At 48.2% G+C, this 21208-nt stretch overlaps 1 protein-coding gene across 3 annotated transcripts in view; it reads right to left on the reverse strand.

Annotated features, from left to right (window-relative positions):
• The window catches only part of DUSP22 (dual specificity phosphatase 22), a 47285-nt gene that overhangs the window by 14051 nt on the left and 12026 nt on the right, over positions 1-21208 (reverse strand). For all 3 annotated transcript variants that reach the window (XM_082346630.1, XM_082346631.1, XM_082346629.1), the window contains exons 2-3: positions 21097-21130; positions 16931-17013 (exon numbers count right to left, since the gene is read on the reverse strand). In XM_082346630.1, the coding sequence (XP_082202756.1) occupies positions 16931-17013; positions 21097-21130 (117 nt within the window). The remainder of the gene's footprint in view (positions 1-16930; positions 17014-21096; positions 21131-21208) is intronic.

Consider the following 21208-nt stretch of genomic DNA (forward strand, 5'->3'; position numbering starts at 1 on the left):
ACTCCACATGGGGCCACACGTGCTAACACGCTAACACGCCACGGGTTAGCTGCTGGGAGAAGAATGTGAAGCAGCAGGCTGTCCCTCACTCAAGCTTCGCTTCGTCACCTCACTGTCCCCTTCTGTCTCTGTCCCCGTCCCCCTGGACTCCGGGCCTTGCGCTCTGCTGGAAACAGTGAAGCAGCTGCCTCAAGTCCTAAAGCACCTCCAAACCCGGAGAGGTCTGACAGCCCTGATTTGCAGGGAAAGAAAATGGAAAAGGAAACGATACTGTTAAAAAGAGTCATTTCAGGCCTCCCCTCACGGAGGCCAACAGGCTTGCTGGTGTAGACACACACTGATCACCTTGTAATCCGCCATTGAAATGACTCATTTACTTTTTTCCTTTTACTCTTAAGTGAGAGTTGGCTGGATCAGGCCCAGAAGCTTGTGAAATGCTTCCCTCCCACACACTTCCCCCAATTCCCTTCAGACCAACCCTTCCAGAGGGACGCGAAGGGTTCTCAGGGTTCCACTTTCCCTTCTCCTGCGACTGTCAGTCTCAGCAACTCGCCAGTCAGCGACGCTGAGGTGGGTCCCTCTAATGTGGGGTGAAAGCACCTGTCACGCTTTCCGACTGACAGCCCCTTAATTCTGCAGAATCTAGAACCGGCCCAGCCCGTATGTCAGGAGGAGAGAAAAAAATGGAGAAAAGGAAGAGAGGAGGGGAGGGTAAATGGCTCTTAGCTTATTGAGAGCGTCCACCATCAACGCCAGCATGGTGTCGGGGGAAGCGCTCTGCTTCTTCAGGGTTCTCTGGACGGGGTCTCGTTCCCCTCTGTGGTGCCTCATGTACGAAGGGAAAGAGGCCAGCGCCACACAGCAGGAGCAAACCGGGAGAAGGTGGCAAGGAGTGTCCCCACTCCGAGCCTGCCGAGGGTGAAGGGGCACCTTTCGGCCACGTGGGTCCCCTCAGCCTCACTAGCTGGGACGGGCATGTGGCAATGACGGCTTCCCATCTGTGACGCATTTAAGGAGGAACAAAGGGGCTCCTGGCCACAAGTTTGGGGATCCCCTACTGCAAAGGAAGGACGCTGAAAACATAAAATATAAGATCATGTTCTCTCAAAGGTGGAATAACAGCACTAATAACCTTCCCTGGAATGATGCCTGGTATACCACAGGCACTTACTAAATGTCTGTCGGATGGTAAGAACAAGGTGAAAATCAGTTAACGTGAAGATCACATCACAAGAATAGTACAAGGGAAGAAAAATACTGTGAAGTGCCCAGGCCTTAGTCTGGTGACCACGAAAACAAGAGTCACGCCACGCTGGGGGCACGCCGCACACACACGCTCCAGCGGGACGCAGCTAAGAAGCAGCTCACCGTGATCTACAATAAGAAGGGAACAAACTATGCAAATACAGTGAAGAAAGGAGTCAAAACTGTCGAAAAGGTTCAGTTGCTCACCACCCAAGAACGTCTACTTATCCTGGCTTAGTCATTAACAAAGCACAAAAAGTATCTTTCTTGGAGGCCACAGACTGCAGAACATAAGGTGCCTGAAAAAAGGCTTCAGATGCCTGCACATGTGTACAATTCAGTTAATTACTAATTCAGAAAGCAGCAAGAGTGCTGGCAGCGTGAAGGACCTCAACGTTAATGAGAAAGCTGGACAGTCTTAAAATTGTTAAAGGACTGGGCTCTGCAGATGTTTTAATATGATGTGGAACAGAATTTTTCATCTACTTGGACCTAAACAAAGGACCATTCTGTAGTGCTGGAGTTCAGAGAGACAGATGTTTAGCTAAGTTATGGAAAGTTTAGCAAAAAAATAAAGAACATCTTATTATAGGACAAAATTCTAGAGCAATGTGAAAAATTCATAAGTAATAAAAATAGCAGCAATGTTTCCCTTACTATAGCATTTGCTAGGTGGTATTTCCTCCTTCATATTACCACTAATATTTTTTCAAAAACCCTAAAATCAGTTATCTTCTTTGAAACAAAATTCTTACTAAATAAATAAAAATTCAGTATTTCCATGATGCTTCAAAAAAGTGATTGCTGGAAAGCTAATTGACATTAAACTTTTATGGAGCTAATAAATGTCGAGTTACAGACTCTCAACTTAGAGAGCTGGCCCAGGAGTGCCCAGTGAAGTACAAAAATAAGCTCAGTTAAGACGGCCATAGTTTCTACGAGGGACAAAGAAAGAGCAACCAATTTCTTTGGACTACATGACATTTTGAACGGCCTCACATGTCCTGAGAATGGCACCAATACTGATGAAATGGGAACCGGAGGGAGGAAAGAGGCCAAAAACATATACACTAAATATTCACAATACCAAGTGACACATCAATTAGTGTGACATAATGTCACACTAATGTGACATAATGTAGGAAAAAAATTAGGAAAACACAGGGAAGAAGTAAGAGTTAGGTGGGATTTGCCAAGGAGCGCTTTTTGGATGAAGTTTTGTTTTTGTTAGGTTTTCAAAGAAGCGGTAGTCACCACTCGACTGAAAAGAAAGTTTAGAAAGTATTCCAGAAGCTCTTCTTGAACAAAAGGTTAAAGCTTTCTAAGTCCGTATTCTCAAAAGTTCTAATAATTTTCAGTTTTCTGTTTCAACAAGCATAGTAACCACCAAGAGTAAGGTTTTTGCCTTTCTTTGGGCCTGAAACTAAAGATTACACTTAAAACGATACGTAGGCAAGTACTTGAAAAGCAGGGCCACGGTTCTGATTTCAGGACTAGTGAAGGAATCAAACTCTCGCTTGTTTCAAGTACAATTTCTAAAATTCACTGTTCTTTTCTTTCTGAAACATCATAAGTAAGAGTCTTCTGAAGAACCTAGTTGACATTCTACATTTCAAAGGAAAGGCCAAGCCCTTCAGAGCTGTCTTGTCTCTCCCAGGAAGCTAATGGAGACCAGTTATAGAAAATAACTCCTTTCTGCCTATTTACAACCTAAGAGGAAACGTCAGTAGGAGGAGCAGGGGCTCACTAAGGGGCCAGAATCGGGAAATCCAGGCAGAAACGACATAATCAGAAATCTTGGTTTCTCATTTATTCCGTTCAGTGCCAGCAGCAACTTGGGTGTGCATGGGAGGACCCCTGAAGAGACTGCGTTTTTCCTTTGACCAGCATGTTTGGGGGCTGTACTACACGGCTTGAGAAAGTACGCTGAAGACCCCATGAAGAGCTAGTTTCACCACATTCCCAAAAAACTCTGAGTCCAGAAAAGAAACATAAAATTAAAGAGAATTAAATTTGGCGACTTCCCTGGTGGCACAATGGTTAAGAATCCGCCTGCCAATGCAGGGGACATGGGTTCGAGCCCTGTTCTGGGAAGATCCCACATGCCGCAGAGCAACTAAGCCCGTGCACCACAACTACTGAGCCCGCACTCTAGAGCCCGCGAGCCACAACTACTGAGCCCACGCGCTGCAACTACTGAGCCCATGTGCTGCAACCACTGAAGCCCGCACACCTAGAGCCTGTTCTCTGCAACAAGAGAAGCCACTGCAATGCGAAGCCCGTGCACGCCAACGAAGAGTAGCCCCTGCTCGCCACAACTAGAGAAAGCCTGCGCAAAGCAATGAAGACCCAGTACAGCCAAAAATTAAAAATAAATAAATAAATAAATAAATAAATAAATAGAACTGGAAGTACAGTGTTGAAAAAAAAAAAAAAGAATTAAATTTGAACTGTCTCACACCTGATCAGAAGCAGGGCCACAGCTTATATACTAATTTTAAAAAAGTCTCTCTCACTTGAGACAATCACTCTCTCCACTTTTTCGGTGTGGTAAAATATACATAACATAGAATTAACCATTTTAACCATTTTAAGTATACAGCTCACAGGCATTAAATGCATTCACATTCACATCCCTGCCACCCGTCTTCAGAACCTTTTCATCTTCCCAAATGGAAACTCGGTCCCCATTAAACACTAGCTCCCACCCCTCCCCAGCCCCTGGGAGCCTTCTACTTTCTGTCTCTATGAATTTGACAACTTCTGCACTTTTATATAAACCTAAAGGTAGGTAAACTCTGAAAAAATTAGTCTGGCCACACTCTTAAAGGTCACATACCCAACAGATGGCAACTGCTGACTTGAAATTGCTTTTGGACAAACATACCAGGTTTGACAGCCTCACTGTCTGTTTCCAGGGCCCCTCCTGGCAGAGTCTCAGTGCAGAGAAAGCCCATGAAGATGCCCAAATCGTTCATGTACGTGGAAGCCAAGCCCAGTTCCTGGCACATACATTTTGATTAGTATTTTTCCTCGATTTAAGAATTTTCACCCAGCCAATAACATTTTAAAGGGAAAAAGTACAGTACAAAATTATATCCATAAAGAGATTACATCTGGAAAACCTGATGTACGTCTGTGGACTAAGAACTGGAAATCAGCATAAAAGACCAAACAGGGAAGGTCCAGAGGGTGAGGTTCCCGCCATCTCTCTTTTTGGTTGTTTATACCGCAGCAAAAATCTCAAAGAAACTACTGTGGAAAATCACCCCAGAAGCTAAATGTGGCCCTTTAGTTGTGCCATATAATACACGTCTTAAATCCAGGTTCTAAACCGAAGATGCATTTTCTTAACGTCCCCATTTGCCACTGATTCTTCCTGCATCAGCTAAATTTAGGAAACACCACCACAAATAACAACTTCCAAGAACTCTGTGGTGCTTGGTGGGGAGGGGAGGGGTGGGAAGGTCAGAGTGGAGAGACAAGATTTAGCCCTCAGTTTGATTTTGTGAGAAAAAATGCAAATGAGAACCCTCCAGCACCTGCTGGCTTCTTTCAGGTTAGTCAAAAAACGACATACATTTGACTCGTCAGGTCAACAGGTGGAGAACCCAAAGGCTTATTTTTGCTCAAACTCCTTTTGCTAATGCGGGCACAGTCCGCTGGAGTCCCTCAGGCTGCGAGGGTGGGCGATGGGGAGGTCACGCCAGTCTACCACCCAACCCTCTTCCGCGATCTGGGTTCTGTCTGAGGACCTGCTGGTGCACCCGACGTGACTCGTGAAAACAGGGCAGTTTCGGCAAAATCTCTCCAAATCGAGCAATGCTGCAGTGTAACCTAACGGGCGTTAATGCTACACAACCATGTTGAAAGTCACCGTGAATGAAACACTCCTCAGGAGTGATCAGCAGTGGACCAAGTTTGCCTGTAAAAGACACAAAGGTGGATTTTTATCTGATCATGTGTCTCGGCTGGTGAAACACCCCGTCTGCAAAGTAAAAAGACCCCCTCCCAAGCTCTGTGGCTCTGTTACGACCCCCCTTCCTCCAGCTCACCACGCCCGGGCACCTGCTGCCTGAGCCCCCCAGGCGTCCTGCACTTTCCTGCCCACCCCTCCCCAGGCTCCTGTGGATCCTTCTCTCCATCAGGAGTCTTGGGGGGCACTTCCTCAGAGAGCACCCCCGTCCCAGGCTGACTCCAGCGATTTCTCTAACTGCCCCCCCCAGCACCCAACGGGCCGCACAGGGTGCCGGGGCCCCAGCACAAAGGACAGTAATTGATTTGAGGGTCAGTCTCTCCCTTAGACCCCAAGGGTGCCGGGGCCCCAGCACAGAGGACGGTAATTGACTTGAGGGTCAGTCTCTCCCTTAGACCCCAAGGGTGCCGGGGCCCCAGCACAGAGGACGGTAATTGACTTGAGGGTCAGTCTCTCTCTTAGACCCCAAGGGTGCCGGGGCCCCAGCAGAGAGGACGGTAATTGACTTGAGGGTCAGTCTCTCCCTTAGACCCCAAGGGTGCCGGGGCCCCAGCACAGAGGACGGTAATTGACTTGAGGGTCAGTCTCTCTCTTAGACCCCAAGGGTGCCGGGGCCCCAGCAGAGAGGACGATAATTGATTTGAGGGTCAGTCTCTCCCTTAGACCCCAAGGGTGCCGGGGCCCCAGCAGAGAGGACGATAATTGATTTGAGGGTATCTCCCTTAGACCTCAGTTTCCTTCAGTGCCTGGGTCCCATCTCACTCATCTTTCTTGCAGCACCCTGGCACCTCTCTCTCCAGAGATCATCAATACATGGTCACTAAGTGAAGGAAGGGAGATCCACTTTTAGAATCTTAAATTCCAATGTGCCCTGAGAGTCCTGTGTCCAGGGGGGCCAGAGGTCCCTAGAGTTGGCAGGAAGCACCACCCAGGGCAGGCAGGCAGGCCAAGCCATCTTAAAGGGCGATGTCTCCATCTGCAGGGTCCTATGAGCTCTAAATCTCAGCAGGATGCTGTGGTCGGTCTCACTAACAATGAAAAACGATTACTAAGGTGGAGGCTGGCCAGATGCTCAGAAATTTCCAGGAGTGCATTAAACTGGGGACTCAGTGGCCCCAAGTTTCAGATCCAACACAGGCCCCTGGAAGCCGCTGGCTCAGTCCCTGAGGTGCACCCGAGCTACGCTCCCTGCCACCTGGCCACCAAGACCAGAGGTGACAAACAGGCCCGTGTGTGTCGGGACACAGCCCGCCTGTTCATCTGCATGTGGCCCGCAGCTTCTCTCACGACAAGGCGCGAGCCGTCCCCAGCACAGACCAGGCTGCAGAGGTGGCGCCCGGGGGTTAGGAGGGCCGGGCTCACGCGTGGCTGCGCCGCCGGCTGGCCTCGCCTCTGTGCGGGAGGGCGCCCAGCCCCTCCTCCGCAAGGAGCTCAGCATTTGGAACGTGGTCTGCGGTCCCTCTTGCAGGCGGCCAAGCAAATGAGTCCAGACTCCCTCCCTCCCAATGGGACGAGACCTTCCCGCAGGCGAGTGGCCAATGCCGCAGATTCCGCTGGGGCTCGATCCTCGGCACTTCAGGAGCTTTTTCTAAGCAGCATTCAAGGTCCCTCGGGCCTAACATCACGTCCTCCAAGTGGGGTCAGACCCCAGAAATGGTGTGTTTCGAGAATGAAGCAAACACTGACCCAGAGAAGGGCACTGCCCTGCGAGCTGGCCAGTCCTGCGTGGGGGGCGTTGGGGTAAGGGCATGCAGAGGTGGGATGCGGTAAAGGCCAGCGCGTGCGTCCGTGACTCCCGCTTCTCCGGGGCGTGAGGAAGGGCACGCTCTCCAAGGCAGGTACGTGTGGACGGCCAGATTGCACTGGATCTCCCTGGCACGTGGGTCACCGACATACCACAGTGCGGGGGTCCAACCCCCAACACTACAGGGGAGGGGCGCCTTCCTTGAAGGGCAACACTTCACCAAGCCCTCCCTCCCCGACGGCTGCCGCTGAAAGCAAGCTGACGGGCTATTTTTATTTTGACAGCTGCATCCTCTCGCAGTGGGCACAGAGGAGAGAACTGTGTGGGGAGGCCAGAGGTCCCTCCTGGGGGTGGGCAGGACGTTAAGACAACTGGTTGAAACCACTGGTCTTGAGGCCACTGCAAGTGCAGGGATGGCAGCAGGAGAGGGTCCCAGTGGAAAAGTGGGGAAGTGTCAGGTTACAGGAACACGCCCACGGGAGTGGGCGTGGGAGAAAGGCAAACACTTGGGAAGGTCGTTCTCACTTTGTTCGCCATGAGTCGGGGTGTTCCAGGAGGCCGTTTGAATTCAGTCCCTTTGGGTTGATCTGGGGATCTGGGAGTGTCTTCCAATTGGATTCCGTGGGGCTGGCCTGGTTAAACAGGTAAATTCAGGTTGGACCAGCTCCACCGTCGCTAGGCCCTGATGACTCTGAAGGCCAGTACAGTCGGCAATGACCTCTGAACTACTCTGGTTAGGAACAGTTTCCAGGACCGGAACGCTCAAGCCGAAGTCCAGGCTCCACTCTGTTGTCTGAGACGCCTCAGGTGATCACAGTCAGGGCAGCGTCCCTCTGCAGCCACTGGGACAAGGCAGGGTGGCCTCTCCTTTCTCTGGCTCTGGCAGTAGTTCTATGGATGATCTTCCTTTAGTTGGGACAAAGCCTGGGAAGCAACCAAGCCTGTCCACAGTTGGCCGTCAAGAGGAGGAGGGTCCCACCCAGAATCCAGAGGCACCCGTGTCCTCTCCGGCAGCCAGCCCTCCACCCTCACCGCGGAGTCAGTGATTTTCCCTTAGAAGAGAGCGCAGAGCTGGCTGCAGACGCCCCGCTCAGCTATGAATGCTGAAACCACACCTGTGCTCCTCGTGGTGATAACTGAGGGGAGGGAAATAATTTCTCACTCCAGACCTGGGGCCTCTGCCACTCTCTGCCCCGGCACACACGCAAACGTCCCGCCACATCCCAGGAGTCAGAGCACAGAGAGGCGAAGGCAGGACCTCGGCTGCAGTGAGGCGATGACACCACCTGGTACCGCTGCTTCACCCCCAGCTTCTGGAGTCAGGTTGGGCCACTTCCCTTGCAGGTGTGGCAGGCACAGGGCCCACTGGCAGTGCCTACCTGGTAATGAATTATAGGAGCACCTGAAAATGGCAAAGCTGCTTAGGGTTTTATAAGGTGCCCACAAGAATTCTATTTTGTCTGATAAAACTATTACTATGCCACCTTTCTTTTGGTTCATGTTTGCTGTAGCCCCGTTTCCCATCCTTTGATTTCTAACCTTGCTGTGTCACTTTGTGGAGATGACTCCTCTACTTCCCGGTGTCCCAGTTCAGCCCTCACGATTTCTGACCAGGATTACCGTAAGAGCTTCCCAGCAGTTTCTTTGGTATCTGTCTCCCTCACTCCATCCCATCCCCTAGTCAACATCTTGGAAAAGAAATGTGAATGTGTCACCTGACTTTGTTCATAAATCTTCGCTGAGTCTCTGCTTCGCACAAGACGAAGCGCAGACTCCTCAGCTTGACGAATAAAACCTTTCCTCATCTTCCCCACACCTCTTCCTCCAGCCTGGCTCCTGGCACCCCTGCCCTGCTGAGCCCTGTGCTTTGCACACCTGGTGCCCTGCACACACGCCCTCACCCAGAATCCACCCCCCACTCCAACTGCCCCTCCTCACCACCACTACCCAGCAGACCCTCTTATCCTGTGGGGTCACTCCACACTGCCAGCTCTGTGGCGAGGGCTGGCTGACCCAGCGGGGATGGTGCCCCGGGCCCCTCAGCTCTGTCGTGCATCCGCAACTCCGCACCGTTTAAGGGTCTCCGTGCCTGTCTCTTCTTAGTGCTGGGCCACAGCTTACTTCTCTTTGCATTTTATCCCCAATCCCTGCTACAAGGTAGGTACTCAATTAACATTTGCTGAATCTGAAGGAATAACTCCCAATTTAGCCAAAAGGAGAACTGAAGATGGCACCACCCTCACCCCACCATGCTGACCACCCTCTCCACTCTGTAACCAGACGACATCCACACGTGTCCTTATTTCCCCCTTCCTGACCAGCCCGGAAGGGCTGGTCCTACTTGAGACACACCTCCCCACTGAACGGGACATACCAGTCCTGCAAGGCTGCCTCAACACTCCTCTTCACAAAGTCTTCCCCAACCCCCGTCCACGGGCATGAGGATGTCGTATAAACAGACCAACTACCATCCAGCGCTTACGGGCAACCCCGCTGCAGCATGTCAGTGCACACTGCCATTCCAGCTGGAGCAGCGGGGAGAGACCACGTGTCACACGCTGCTCCTGAGACCTTGGTTTGGAAATCCTGGCAGATCCTGCCACTAGCATATTCCCCGCTGAGGACTGGCAGGGGTCTGAGCTAGGAGTGCCCCCTCCAGAAGCAGCGCTTGGCACCCATGCTCAGGACGTGATCGCACAGGGGAGTCTGCAGAAGAGAGAGGAGACGGAAGCTCAGCAGGAGATGCTCAAGAAACTGGGACTTGGCTGAGAGGAAAAGTCTAGGAAGAAGAGTGTTTTGCAGAAGTCTTCAGGTACGTGGACCCTGGTCAGTAAGTGTGAGAACGAGACAGACGCCCACAGCTGAAGTGCCAGGAGCTCCGGGGAGCTGGGCAAAGGGAAGTTAACACATCTCTTTCACTTAGAGACAAGAAGCACTGCTTTCCTGCCTGGAACCAACGCAGGCCTCGGCAATTTCAGCCCCTCTGGCTCATCCGCGCTGGAATTCTGGCTTCAGAATTCCATTTGTCACAGAAGGTCCGCAGCCAGGGGGGCCGCCTTCTTTGCACTTGACGGCCCACACACGGGGAGCTCAGACACAGCTGGATTCAAGAAAGAGCGATTACTAGACAGTTTTCGATACCTACCATAATCATTTCTATTTGAGTCATTTCTATTTAAGTCTGGGGTTGGCTTCAAACAAATTTACCTCAACACATGAAAGCTGCAAACTTTTGGCACAGGAGGTGCCACTGATACTCAAAGACTTTACCGGAGAGATGGAAACAACTGTCAACCTGAGAACGATCCCAGGTCGAACAACAATTTGCTTTCAAAGGCCCTGGACCTCATCAGCAATTATGATAGTGCGGTGGTTTTTGTAATGCCAGTAAAGTAACAGAACTCATCCACACCGACCAATCCGACCAGGAAACCCTGCCCAGTGCTTCAAGCTGTATCACTAGGGGATCTGTGAATCCTAAAAAAGGACATAAACTCATTTAACTGAAACATTCAAGTAGAAGTACAACATAACTGATATTGAAAATAAAATGCATATAGTTGAAAGGTGTGTCATGGGCTTTCTTCTCCCTTTGAAGATTAAGATGACTAAAAGAGATGCTTTGTATCCACTGACCGAGGATGACAAGCTCGCAGTGTGCCTGAGGTCACACATTCACATGTGAATCCATGGGAAACATTGTTACCAAACACAGAACCCATTCCAGCCAAGCCTGGACATCCAAATGCAATCTACCTGGCACTACTCCAGACACCAAGTGTGGCCACCTGCTTACCTTCCTTCCCTACCCCTCCTCCTTCAAAATGATACTATGAAGATACTCCCATTGTAGAAAATAAATAGAGAAAAAAGTGAAACTCATCCTTTCCACCCTCTTCTCCTATCCTACTGCTCTTTACCATTCCTAGGGGTCTGATATGGTCCTTTCAAACTCTTATGTGTGCATTTACACACTTATTTATGTACATACAGGAATACATTATTGATATGCAATTTTACACAAATGGGATCATACTGTGTAAATTATTCTACAACTTGCTTCTTTTGCTTAGCAATTAACCTTTTACTGTGCACACATGTAAGCCTTCCTCTTCTTTTTGAATTGCTGCAGAGTATTTCTTTTATACAGATGTATCACAGCTGACAGGTACCCTTCTGCTGAATATGTGGGTTGGCTCCAATTTTTTGCATTACAAACAGAGCTGCAGTGAACCTCCCTGCCTACATCTGTGTGTACAGGACAAGGCATGTGGCTTTCAGCAATTCCCTTCCCCGTGCCAGGGGAAATGTGGTCAATAGCCCCTGTGACTTGAAGGTCATGGACAGGGGGGGCCTCAGAGTCCTAACAGCTGAGCTGACATGGTCACCAGGTAGGCAGAAAGGCAGAGCTGGGTCTGCCTACGAAGCCTCCAGAGGAGGACAAGGTAACCAAGGTCTCCCTAATGAGTCAGAACACGGCCCCGGTGCCTGGAAAGTCCTCCCAGCCTTTCATGATCCGGCCACAAGCTCCCGAGATCCGAGAGGATGTCTCAGCCAACCCTCCCGACCTCGAGCTGCCTTGGCTGTGGCCAGTCTTCTTTTAATTGGTCGTCACCGTCCGTGTCTTAGACTGTGCTTTCCTTGTAGGACCAGGCTTCCAACGCAGACCAAAGGTAGCTGAAGCACCGCTGAGAGGTCAGCCAGAGAGTCACAGAAGAGTCACGTGGTTGCAGGAACTTAGCAAGAGGGAATTCTGAACTGGAGGACACTCCAGCTGTGTATGGCAGAACATCTGCACCTGCCCAGGCTTCCTGACAGCGGGGCGCGGGCAGTGAGGCTGAGCTGCATTAACGGACCTCTGGCCTCACAGATCACTGGTGGTCAGTATTCCATTCTTGACACTGCTCTTCTTTCACACCCTGAAGTCAGCCACAAACGCCCGAAGACACGGCTTCTCACCTGGCAGTGGAGCTTAAATGCACTTGGCTCTGAGTCTGTCAGCAAGCATCTGCAGAACCAGATCCAGGCTGAGTGCTGGGGAGACCGAGAAATCCAACGCGGCAGAAATCCACTGCCCACAGTGGCCTAAGCCCAGCTGAGGAGCCGGGATGGAGATGCTGAGAAGCTCGGCCATCAGACGGAGGTCAGCCAGCCATGTGATGAGCTGCAGGGTCTGTCCCGGGGCACGCACAATTCAGGACCCAGCAAAGAGTGCAAACTACAAGTATTCCAGGAAAAAGGGAAGAATTCCTGAGGTTGGAGGTCACTGGGAGTGCCCTTCTCAGAAAAGGAGCTGGGCCAAGGTCTGAGGGAGGGTAGGACTTGGGTGGGCAAAAGAAGGGTGGAAGAAAGAAGTGGACACAGAAGCACAGTTTCTTCAACTTCAAATGCCATTTCACACCTTGGATTGGGCTTGTTTTACATTTAGGAAGCCAACAAAAATTTTGAGGGTGAGAAACGGGGTGGGTCACCAGACAGAAATGCAGCAGGGGAACGAGGTCCCTACAGGAGCCCCTCAGGCTCTCAGTGCCACTGTCCAAGCAGACTGGGCATCTCTTGGAGATACACACTTATACATACAGACACATAAATAACAGTAAGTATCAGAACCAGGAGAAGTGGTCAACTACAAACAAAACTAACGACATTAAATTCTGAGTCTGGATACCTCAAGAAAATGTCTTTGGTGTTAAAGGAAATATAAAACAGAATCACCAGGAATAAATGCTGGCCTATGAAAACATCCTATTCTTGAAAACAAAAACAAAAACAAACGCTTAAATGGTTCAAGATACAAAAGTCACAACTTAAAATGGGAAGAATATCCAAGCTGAACTCAAGCTCAAAAAATCTATCTGGCATGCATGCAATGCCCTGATTTGAATATATATATATAAACTATTTTTTTTCTATTTAATCCTAAAATATAAATCATTTAAAAATTAAATTGTTTCTGTTATTAGCCCAGTGAAGGAATGAGAATACTTTTTAAAGCATTTTTGTTAATAGTGAAAAATAGTTGTTTCCTGCAGGTGCTCTGGTTAAATACCCAACATGAAAAATGAAACAAACTCTGAAATTTTTACATTAGAAAGATAGACTTCTGGTTCTTTTTTCAGAGGAAGGGAGAAACCTTTCATTGCTCAATATTACTTCCTCAGCACCTACAAACAACACGGGGCTTCTGATTTGAAAAAGCACTGTCTTTGTGACAGGAGTTTTCACCATCCCTCAAATCTGGAGCAACCCGTAGGCGCTGAAAACAGCTCACAAATCAGGAAACACTTTCAGCAAAGGCAGGCCACTGCCCCATCCAGTCTTCAATGTGGAATCGGAGGAAGGGATTTTTCCCCCTTAAATGTTATAATTACAGATTTCGGCTTAATTCCTACTTGAAATTCATCTACATGGCAATGATTTCTCCCCCCGCTCTGCCATTTGCTAGCAGGTGACGTGAGCAGGCCGCCAGGTCTGGCTATGCCACGAAGGAACCAGGACACTGCTATCCTCCAGGCTGGGTCCCCAGGGCCCATGGGGGATGAGCAGGACCGATGTGGTTCTGTGGAGTCAGGGCCCCACCCGAAGGCATATCCTGGCACTCTACCAGCCAGAACGGTACCAACCAGATTTTCTAAATCCCCAGTTGTCTCCAAAGCCCCAGCCAAAAGCCTAGCACCGCAAATGCCTCCAGACTGACGTGGTAAAGGAGGAAACTTGTTCTCTGAGTGGTTCCTGCCTTGAGCCTGACGGTAATTATTACTAATATGTATAAAAGAGTTACCGTGTGTATTTTGTTTATTCACTGAGGGCTTCACCGTGGCAGATACTGGCATTCACTTTACCTCTAGCACCTGCCCCAGGGCCCCGCACGTAGCAGGAGCTCAAGAGCAAACCAGCCACTCCCGGCCTTCAAACGGAAGAATTGTCTGGACAGGGGACTCGACAGTGTGAGGAAGGCATTCACAGAAAATAAGACAAAACAAAAATACTGCTAATTAAAAGTAAAGAAGAGCAAAACTCTGTGCTGGTGATGGTTTGGGGAAATAGTATTTTGATACACTGCCAGTGAGGGTACAAATGGTACCACCTTTCCAAAGCTGATGTGTCAATGTCTACTAATACTGCTAGCAAAGTCAGAAGCATCAGTCATGCTAGAAGAGGACCAAGGCAAGGAGCATTCTGGGAAAATCTCTGGCCTGGGAGAGAAGATCCAGGTTCCGTCAAGCTACCTACAACAGCTGTGGGATCGTGAGAGTCCCTTCCTGCCTCTGAACTTCAGCGTCCTGTCCACAGTGATGGGTCAGGTGGGTGATCTCTAGGACCCTGCTCAGCTGGGATTTCTACGTCAAACACAGAGCAGTAGGCATAAAAACGGAGCCAGAGTGCCTCAAAATCTCAGATATTAGTTTAGAGCTGACTCGGTGAGCGTGAGGTTCCTAAGTCTCTGCCAAGTCTCTAAGACTCTTTATTCTGGAAGATCGAACCCTCAGATACTCTTCTGAAGAGACAGTAATTGGAGCCTTGGACCTCTCTCCTTCCCCTGACCACCTCGCCGCAGCGTTCAGAGGACAAGCAAACCTGATCTCATCCACCGGAGAAGCACCTACAGTGTCGTGCAGGGCAGCAAGGCTCACAGAACTCCCGAACGGATGTGACAGGACTGAAACCTTTCCATTTCAGATAGTAACTACCTCCCCACTTCCAGCCCAGCCCAGCCCAGCCCAGCCCAGCCCAGCCCAGCCCTGCCCAGAGAAAGTTAGGGCCTGTTCTATAAACATGCATGGCTTTGAAGATCTCAGAAAGGGCATGAGGTGCCAGCTCCCTCCTCTCCTATCCCTCATCTCTCCACGCTTTATCAGGGCCCTGAAACCATCTGCCCTCTCACCTCATCCCTGCCCTACTTCCATCCAAGGATCAGGGCCAGCAAAACATGGAGCTGCTGAAACATAAAATCTATCCATTAATTCCCTACTGACTCCAAACAGGTAATTTCCCGGACTCATCTCAGGCTGGGTGAAATTATGGCTTCTGGAACTGAGTTTGAAATTTAAGAGAGACAACTGCCTTTATGCATCAGGCAGAGGGCTAAACAAAGGTCCAGAACTTCTGGGACCCTGGCGAACTTCCTCGATCCCAATCACTTAAGGCAAGCATGGCCGATCAAATAACTTCTGATGCCTCAGTTTTCCCCACTTGTGCAATCAGAGAATCTATTGTTTTAATCTTTAAACTAAGAATATATTCATGAATTACTTGTGAAGTTAAAAATGAATAAAGTAAGAGGGGCAACGTTAAAGTATGTCATGCTATAAAACGAAGGTCTAACCCTTAATAAAATGAAATCACAGGAAAGTACTTACTATCAAGAGAGGTAATAAAAGCACCCAAAGGCTGAAACAGGATGTTGCCAAACAAAAGCAGTCCCGTGGGGAAAAGGCAGTAGATCTGGTACCTGGAGGCTCGGACCTCTTTCCCTCCACTGACCACGTCACCCCAGGGTTCAGGGGATAAGCAAACCTGATCTCATCCATCAGAGAAGCACCTACAGTGTCGGGCAGGGCAGCAAGGCTCACAGAAGTCCCGCATGGAGGAAGTTCTGTGAGCTTGAAGACCTGGTATCTGGACGGAAGCCACAGTGTGGACGGATTTCGGGGCCGTGTTCCTACCTGACAACGTGTTGTGCCGAACAGGGCACAAGGTTGAGAGGCAGCCTAGAGGGTGAGGGTGGGGAGGACATCTATGCAATTTATTAAAATAAAGGAAACCTCAAGCCTCATCTTGTGATTTAAGAGGAAGTAAATCATGACCAGTTTACGTTTAACTTATCATCTAGGCCATAGCTTGGCTATATGTTTAATATAAACTATTGTTGATGTATGAAAAATGGAGTAGCTATTTTCAAGGGAAATGTTAGGCTCCAGAAAAGTGATGTTTTGTTGTTGTTGTTTCCAATAAAATCATGCTGCAGCACAAATCATAGCACCTTAACAAAACCCATGAGCTAAAACAACAAAGGGAAGTGCAAGGTCAAAAATCTGGAGAAAGGAACAGAGGTTTGTTCACATCCCACCGTCCTCTGTATGGTGATGTCAGTAGAATCACTTATTACTCTATATCCTCATTTATTTGAAACTGACTGAAATCTGGCAGCTCTAATGGCCAAGTAAAATAGATAAATTTGAAATAAAAATATATTACCTACTCTTGTATAATATGAATTTAAGTATAAACTGATTGAACTGGGATTATTTCTTTCAGAACAAGCCACGCCTCCCTCTCCAACACCCAACCCTAAAATAGAAAAACATATTCATCACAACCACACTCGCATTATTTTCTAAAAAGAGGTAGCTTGGGCTCTGTCAAGGCTAATAAACAGAAATATATTTTGCTCCCAGCCAACAGCTCAAACCGTCCATTAGCGTAAAGTTGAAGATGCTTTTGGAATTAGTGTAGAGGCAGACACACCCTGTTTACTTTAAAACCTAAAACACGACAGCAGCTTCTGCACTGACAGTCTGCACAGAGAAGCCCCGGAAAATCTCCAGGGACAATTTATCCTCCATTGCCTTTTTTTCCTAGTAAATAATTGAGCTTAAATGGAAAAAATCAGGAAATGAGCAGCCTGAATTCTTCTGGATTCTAAAACGGGAGATAATTTTGAAAGGAATTAAAATAGGTTTTAAATGTCCTTAAAATCCAAAGGGAAAGGCAGCATCAGCTTGTTCTTCGGCATTTGGCCAAGAAAGCCAAGCTAGCAACGTAACAGGAGGACAGTCAGAAAACGAAGGCGTCCTCCCGCCGCGCCGCGGACCAGGCACAGGCACAGACACGGCCTGAGCGCAAGACTACACAGCCAGCGACACAGGAGCACACTGGTGCTGGACAGGACACGGCTGCTTCGTCGGTGGCCCCGGGACCCAGGAGCACAGTGCAGACCCGCGTGCAGCTCGGCTCTCTCTTACCTCCAGTGTTGGCCGGGCGCTGTCATGCACAGACAGAATGTGTGTCACCTTGTTCTTGCTCAATTGCTCTGCATCTCTGGCATCTGTCATAGAAAAAAGAGGAGGACATGTTAATATTTTCTGCAAGTGAAGTACTCCTTAAGTTTAGCCGGCAAAAAAATCACAAAATGACTTGCATATTTCTCTCTTAAAAATTCATAACTGATTAGACCAGAATAATCTAGACTTAGGGAATCTAGGATTATTGCTTTTAGGTATTCTGCAGATAACTAAGTTTACTTCTGATTGGCACATCTTTTGTTAAAAAGTAGTCATATAAAACATGAAATGTATTTAGATTAATAAACGTTATAATCATGAGTGTTACTGTTTAAAGGAAGTCACTTTGTAGTTGACACTTGTTAAGTTGTAGACCCTTAGGTTAGTCTTTCACATGAAACATGTAATAAGAAAGATGTTTCAAATATTTTTTAACTACCTCTTAATGATTAGTAATCTAAGTTAAAATTAAATACCAAAAAGCAACTTACTATATAAGATATAGGAATCTGCCAGACTACTCAACCCTAATGTCAAACAGCAGGGAATGGCTCCAGATGCAGGTAAGACCGTGGTTTATAACATCTACATTCATTTTATGGCAGAACTAAAAATGGGACGTTTTCTGGAAATCCCAAACAAAATAGTCCATAAGTTATAAGTTGGCTATTAAATTATCTGCATATGAAACTAAGGAGACACCAAAATTACATTCCCTTCCAGTGATCATACCTGTAGAAGAAAGTCGGAATAAATACCCTCAAGTTGGAACTTCTGCTAATCTACAAAACAGGGTCCAGCAAGAATCAAGGCGGTCCGCTCCCCCTATGCCCCTGTTCTGGCCTGGGGCAAGCCCTTTAAAATGATACAGGGTAAAATGGACTGAAAATCAAATGTTTAATTATGATGTTTCTGGAGAATATTAATGACATGAGAAAATGCTCAGGATACGGTATTAGCGGGGGAGAGGGGGAGCAGGTACCAAACTACAAATACAACATAAACTCAATTTGTAAAAACACACAAAGACAAACACACACAGTGGGGGAAAACTGCTCTAAGGAATTAGCCCAAACGGTGATAATCTTGAAGAGATGGAATTACATACAAGTATTTAAAATTTTTTTCTTCTTTATAGTTTTTTTGTGTGTATTCAACACAGGTGGTTGTGAAAGTTTAACATGCCTATTCACTACCTGGGTTTTTTTAGAAAGGCAGATTCCTGGGCTCCAACTTAGTTCAAGGTCTATGGCAGGGCTGGGAACCTGCATTTCTAATAAGCCTTGGTGATTAAGCAGAAACTAAGAAACACCATTCTTAACATTCTGCAATTAGCATGTAACATTTTTAGAGTCAAGAAACTGATCTTTAAAAGTAACTTTAAAACGTTGGTTCTACTTTAAGACTCTCTTAACTGCCGCAACAGCCCCAAGCAGCCTCCGCGTCCATCACACAGGACCCGGCCCGGCAGACCCTCCACCAACTACCCCAAGCCGGGGCCTCAGTGAGTTCTGAATTCGGCGGGAACTGGAATTATTTAGGGTCCCACAGGCAGGAAGACCCCACATGTTCACCAAGGTGTGGTTTTCCAGTCCCCACCAGCAGGTGCATTTTAGAGGAGCAGTGAAACAAGGTCAAGTTGGCGCTTCTGGCGCCCGGACAAGGTGGGGCAGCCGGGCGGGGGGGGGGGGGGTCTCCAGAGCAGCGCAAGGTGCTCCAGGCCGGGCTCTTCCAGATTCTGACTCCGCCCAGGACTTGAATTTCAAAGACTGTTTAAATATACGTGTTTTCCTTTTTTAAAAAACAGTGTTATTGAGGTAATTCACATACCATAAAATTCACCCTTTTAAAGCGTACAATTCAATGGGTTTTAGTATATTCAGAATTGTTTAACCATCACCACAGTCTAGCTTTAGAGTATTTTCATCACCCCATAAATATACTTTTGTAACACAGATTAAGATAAACAACAACAAAAAAGGTGGTTTGGGGATAAAATTATTTGTTTTTGAATACAGCCACCCTTGATACCACAAGTGAGAAAACTGACTGTTGGGCCCCAAAGAAAACAGAAGTGACTCCTGGAGATGCTTCTGCCCCTTCGGCTCTGTGCTCCTTTCTATTCTCTCGCAGCCCCGTCCGCATGCATACGCCACCTTGGGATTACTCTCTCCCATAAGCACAGGCTCTGTCCGCCCATTGACGTGCATAAGCGCTCAGCCAACACTATTGGGATGATGCCATTTATTCTTCAGGACTACAAGTTATTGGTGGATGGCTGTCTAGAGCCATGGGCACCGTGGTAATGAGTGTGAATGCAGCTGGAAGGTCTGCCGTGGGGTCATCAGCTAGCCCACGTGCACGTGCACAAGCTCTTCCCGAGCACGAAATCTTAGGAGAACTTAGTCCTTTGCTGCTCAAACCGAGGTCTGGCAAGCAGCAGCCTGGCACCATCTGTGAGCGTGCTGGAAACTGTTGGCAGAAGTATTGAATTTGGTTGGTATTTATTACAATTTTTGATTTGTAAAAATATTCACCCAGCAATTCTACTTCCAAGAATTTATCCTAAATTCTGTTGTTTTCAAAAACAAAGACATTCCCCTCTCCCCATGAAAGCGCTAATAATAATTCATTAAATAACCATAAAGATGTTCATGCATTCTAGCACCTCTCGCCTACCTGCCACAAAGCACTCGCTGCTTTTTCAGAACTACAGAGCTTACTAATTTAGGAACTCCAGGACTATTTTTAACATGTTCTAGCAGCAATCAGCAGCTGTCAGCTCACTGCGCTGAGTTCTCTGAGGCCAGTTAGCTGCCCTCGGAGCCCAGGGGGAAAAGGAAATGAACATCACGCAGAGAAGTCATTGAGACTGTTTTAACAATCGATGTGAACCTGAACTCACAGACTCAAGCAACAACCAGAAAACAGACAGGAGTGTGTTCTTATTCGTCTGGGGAGGGAGGCGTGGTGAGGAGGGTCCTCTCCACCCAAACAGGAGACTTGTTTCTGCACGTTCCCCGGGCCCAGTCCACGGACGACGCACAGACCAGCTCCAGCGCGAGCGAGACCGGGCTCTCCGTCCCACACACTCAAACGCCTCACATCGCGGGGACCAGCCCCTCCCCTCCGCATGCACTTTGCTCCGTGGGTTTCTACTCACCTTTGCATCTACAGAGCATTTTGAGACAAATGAGCTAAAAATAAAAGGTCAGTAGCAGACAGCCTATCAACAGATAGTCAACAAGCTGCAGAGACATGTGTAAGCAGAAAAGTCAACACAGGGTAAGAATAATCTGCTAGAGATGAAACTGCCACTTGTTTTCCCCAGGTAATTAAAATATTGGGTCTCTGAAAATGTATTAATAACTAGAAAATAAAAGTGATAAAGATGATACACAAGTTACATGGCCGCTAAACGTGCCTTTTAGCCATCTCCTTTTGGTAATAAAGCTCCAGCAAGCGAGCAGAGTTAAAAAGAAGGTCAGAGGTCAAGGTGGAATCCGCAGGGCTCCAGGCCGCTCTGCCAGCCAGTGGCCAAGGCGTCGGGGTACCAGGACCAGAGCACAGTGGTGGCCACGCCCAGACCAGACTCTGGATGAACTGACGTCTACGCCTGGACTCCATCGTGCATGAGAGCCTAAAGGTAACCTTTAAAAGAGTGAGCTCACCACTAGCGGGGACATCCAAGTGTCCATCCACAGGTGATGGACACACACAGTGCGGTTCGTCCATACATTGGAACATTATTCAGCCTTACACAGGAAGGAAATTCTGACGCAGGCTACAAAAATGAATCAACCTTGTTATGCTCAGTGAAATAAGTCAGTCACAAAAGGACTAATACTGCATGACTCCACTCAGACGAGGTCCCTAGAGCCGTCAGATTCACAGACTGAAAGTAGGGGTGTGGCTTCCAGGGGCTGGGTTGGGGGATGGGGAGTCAGTGTCCAATGGAGACAGATTCAGTTGGGAAAATGAAAGAGTTCTGCGGACGGATGGTGGTGATGGCTGCACAATGGTGTGAATGTACTTAATGCCACTGATCTGCACGCTTAAAAAGAGGTTAAAATGGCATATTTAATAGTTTGCATATTTTACCACAATAATAAAAAGGGAGGACTCACCTTTGAAGTTGCCGATGTACAGGCCAGGCAGGATCTAGGGGGAGACACAGACCAGACGCGAGTGTTACAGGCCCGCGGCTGACGGCATCTGGCACAGAGGCGGGGCCCTCCC

Source organism: Balaenoptera borealis, assembly GCF_965194805.1.
Source record: "Balaenoptera borealis genome assembly, chromosome: 12".
NCBI lineage: Eukaryota > Metazoa > Chordata > Mammalia > Artiodactyla > Balaenopteridae > Balaenoptera > Balaenoptera borealis.